Source organism: Rhea americana, unplaced genomic scaffold, assembly GCF_003343005.1.
Source record: "Rhea americana isolate MKP2758 unplaced genomic scaffold, rheAme1 scaffold_128, whole genome shotgun sequence".
NCBI classification, from domain to species: Eukaryota; Metazoa; Chordata; class Aves; order Rheiformes; family Rheidae; genus Rhea; species Rhea americana.
The window spans coordinates 2,364,765-2,369,029 of record NW_028185350.1 but is presented as its reverse complement, the minus strand read 5'-3'; the positions used below and the strand labels follow the sequence as shown (position 1 = coordinate 2,369,029).

The 4,265-nt window shown below is 40.6% G+C and overlaps 1 protein-coding gene across 1 annotated transcript in view; it reads left to right on the top strand.

The window, feature by feature from the left end:
- The first annotated feature begins 2,902 nt into the window (after positions 1-2,902).
- RAB35 (RAB35, member RAS oncogene family) overlaps positions 2,903-4,265 on the top strand; it is a 17,254-nt gene continuing 15,891 nt past the window's right edge. The window contains exons 1-2 of the mRNA XM_085326120.1: positions 2,903-3,074; positions 3,743-3,955. Coding sequence (XP_085182246.1) covers positions 2,903-3,074; positions 3,743-3,955 — 385 coding nt within the window. The remainder of the gene's footprint in view (positions 3,075-3,742; positions 3,956-4,265) is intronic.

Here is a 4,265-nt window from a genome sequence, read left to right as displayed (position 1 = left end):
AAGTATTTTTGACTATAAGCATCTCTTTAGTCATTTGACTTGTGAAAAGTCATCTATTCTTATGTCTTAACAGGTAGTTTTTGAAGCCTTTGATTTCCAAAATAGTTATTTTTGTCATTGAGCCATACTGCTCCAAGAGAACACTTGGCCACATACACCTCATACTTTAATTGACGTTTTGTGCTGCCTGGGGAGAATAGTTAAAAAAAAAAAAATGCAGAAGAGTAATTTCTAGAGAGAAAAAATGATTTTTACATTCTATGTAGAGTAATAGTTAAGTAAGCCTTATCTACCTTATAAAACTACACAAAGGGTTGGTTGCATCTGAGAAGCCAAAACAATAAGATTTGTTTGAAATATGAGGGGGGTGTGTGTGTGTGTGAAGCTCTGAATTTTTCCTTTGATATAACTCTGGATGGCTCAAACCAAGATGAAGGGAGGACTATATGATCCTATGAATCATAAAATCTGACAGTATAAAATATAACCACATAGGAACGCRTGCTCCACTAGAACTGATTTTCTCTGATTGCTATGGCAGTAGTAGCAAACAGCAAAAGGTTTCATCTTTACCATACTAATGACTYGAACAGTAAAATAAAAATTTAAGTAGATACTTTGGAGCACCATGCTTTGTTCTGGTCAAAAGTACAAGAATCTGTCACAATACTCATGATGTTCTCTCTGGTCCCAAGCCTGTGATTTAGTCCTGGAGAACAGGAGACAGGTGCTAGGAGCCAAACACTAAATACCTGTGAGAAGGGACTTGGGAAAGTCAGGTAGCTTACTTCTTACCTGAGGTAGGTTCAGTTCCAACTGAATCAGTCCTAATAGATTTCAATATAATTTCCCCCCCCACACACACACACCATTGTATGATGGGAGATTTCATAACCTTCCTAGGCCATCTGTATCATTATATAAATTTCTTGGATATCAGAACTTCCCTCATGTCTTTAAAATAAATAAATAAATATTACTACAACTATTCCCAGAGGCACTGAGAATAGATGATCTCTGCAGCAACCATATTGTCCCTTCAGTGTTCTCATCCCTAGGTGAAACAAGGTTAGATTCTCTGCCTTTTCTTACAGGCCATGTTTTCTCAACTTACAGTGCTGCCCTCTGTATTTGTTCCATTTTGATTCACATTTGCTTCAAGAAGTCTGCTCCTGGAGTAGATATTCCAGTGGAGAATATTACTTTGAAAGTCCCACGTAATGTTTTTTTTTTCTTCCCCAATAGCACAGCATTGTTGACATGCTCATTTTGTGATCAGCTATAAAGCCCAACTACAAAATTGCTCTTTTGTCTACCAATTTCCAAATTTGTATTTATGCAGGTGATTTTTTTCCAGAAAATTGCAGTATTTTCCAGCTGGTCTTACTGAAATTGTGTTCGACTTATTTCAGACCTTTAGCTGCATTCTGAAGGTTRTTTTGGATTCTGATTTTGCATCCCCCCCGAAATATTTGCAAATCTGTTCTGCTTTGGATCATCTACAGATTAAAAAAGTACAGAATTGAAAATTCTCTATTCCATCATCCAGATAATTAATGAAAATACTGATCAGCACCAGTCCTGAGATTATCCCTACTAGAAAGCCACTTGCATTTCATTTACAGTGAGCTGTAGGTAACAACACTGAGTAGAAAACTTCCAAGTACCATCAGTGTGTATCCCTTGAGGTAGCTTAATCTAGTCTATCTCATTACTTATGAGAAGGTCATGTGATATTTAAAGCCTTACTCCACTAAAMCATTTAGACAATTTTAAATATCAAAGGTTTTATCTATTGCTTTTCTCTTATATTCTCTCTTAATATCACCTTTTAGGTGTGAATAACTTGTTCTAGTATTCTTCTCAGAATTCWGACTGGTAATTCTAGCATGTACCCTTTCTACTGTTTTACAAAGAAATACTATGTTTGCTGTCTTCTGRGTTCCTAAACATCAAATGTTGTCCAAGAGATCTCAAAAATAGTCAAAGRTATCTCAAAAATAGCTAATACTCTAATTCAGCTGTGTTTGTTTTCATTTACTTTCTTTTAAATCTTTAACTATGTATTATTGGTTTGAACCGGTGATAATCACAGAGTAAAAACTAAACAGATGCCATTAAGGATTTGGCAGTCTCAATGCACTGTGATTAATTTCACCTACAATGAATGAGCTGTGTTTGTAATACCAGAGTAACAGCAGTTAGACCAAAGCARTGCAAAAACTATTGTGTACTGAGACATGTGAACAAAATTTTAGGCCATTCAGAAAGTAAAAAAAATAGGTGGCAAAAAGAGCGGTATTGCTTTGGAATTACGCTTAYTTTGTCATTATTGATAGGAAGCAGGAAAAGACTACAAGTTTCTTTCAAGATCTGCCATTTGAACTTTATATTGTGGGAGTCCTGTCTTACCAATTTTCTCTATTATACACTTACTGTAGGAGTCCTGTCTTACCTATTTTCTCTATTATACACTGCACTGTAATACATCAGAGATAAAATACCCATAATTTTTGCCACAACACGAGACCTGATAAATGGATCGTGCCAAGTTAGAGGCTAAAGAATGATTTTTTCCCCATTTCAAATGTCTTGAAAATACCAGTTGTCAGCATAAGATAATTTTTCCCCACAACTGACTGTAAAAACATCTTTGAACTGTCAAGTAAGAGTCTCCGAGTGACAGCTGAACTGTGTGTTTATCAAGATCACAAAATAATTTATGAGGGGGATGTTTAAACTTGTAAGGCATTAAAAATTTCAGTGGAAAAGAGACAAATGTGAAAGTATAAAATATTCAAACTTTATGATTTTCTTTTTATAGATAAGTCATACCATTGTRTACTATTCATTTTATTAGGTAACATTACCCAGTCTCAACCTTTTCACGTGGTGAGGTTTCATGAGCTTAAAAATAAAGGTAATGGGAGAGATTGCCATTTGGAGTGTGAGCCTCATGTGGTTTGTATGCTGGATTCAAGGGATCTGCCTGCAAATATGCAGTCCCATCCTTTATCCTGAAATTCAAGGCACACGTCTGAGTCATGCAAGGGGTGGCACAAGGGCTGCRTCAGGTTGGGTGAAACGGGGGTGCTGTAGCCCTAGGGCTGCAGCTAGGAACATACATTCAGCAGGTTTTCTGTAAGCATGGGTCTATGAGATGGCATGTGCTCCTTGGCTTTTAATGCTGCAGCCTTTTTCCTGCTTCACAGTTAGCTACCTTGTACGTTTGAAGACTGCAGAGAGATGCTGCAGCTTTTATATGCAAGAGGTGCAGGGACCATGGCACTGGAACAGGAGACAGCAGTCATCCAAGTGGGTTTCAGGATGTGATGGACTTCACCRGGTAACTTTGAAGGCTAAGATAGTTTTTTGAGGGGCTGAAATTAAAAAGCATTTATAATTCAAATCACTGCTKAGCAGAAGTCTTTAGCAAAGTTAATTTTAGGTGCTTCAAGCCAAATGTGCCATTTTAACCATACTGGGTTTGGTCACCGTAACAGCTTTTTCCAGATGAATTGCAAACAAATAGAAAAAAATACAGCAGTAGGACAATACTACAATACCCTATGGGAGAAACTAAGAAATAATTCTAGAATTAGTTAGAGACTAGCACCTCAAAAACATTCTAGTTCCCCCTAACCAAACCCTATAGTACAAACCCGAAAGAAATACGCTACAGCTTTTAGATGAGTGTTGAGGAAAAAAATGATCCCGCTAGAAAGTGTCTGTCACTCTCCAGGCAACATTCACAGGTCAGAGCAGCTGCGGCTACACGGCACCGCTGGAGCCGTCCCGCCCAAGCCCCGTGCCCAAAGCAGGGCCACCCGGGGTGGCTCGCTCGGGCCTCCACCGGCTTGTCGAGCCCTAGGATCCATCGGGGCCCCGGTGCCGCAYCGACCCCTGCAGTCACGGCCGCGGTCCGCCATGCCGCTGCGTCGGCGCCTGCGGTCAGGTGTGTGCGGCTTGGCCCCACCACAAAAGATTCTCCAAATCGGTGGATAATTGATTAAATACCTTTAGAATAACGGATTAGCCGGTAACTACCAAAAGCACAGCGGATCAGAGTATCTCCACACTAACAGCCCGTGGCCTCCCCGCCCCTGCCGGCTGTAACGGACTTTACCTCAGGGTGCCACGCGCCGAGCCAACATGGCGGCCGCCTCCCCACGAGCGCATGCGTCCCGGCAAGAGCAGGCGAGCGGGAGCGGGGAGGGCCGCAGTGCGCACGCGCATAAAGCCGCCGCCGGGGCGCGCGCTGGCAG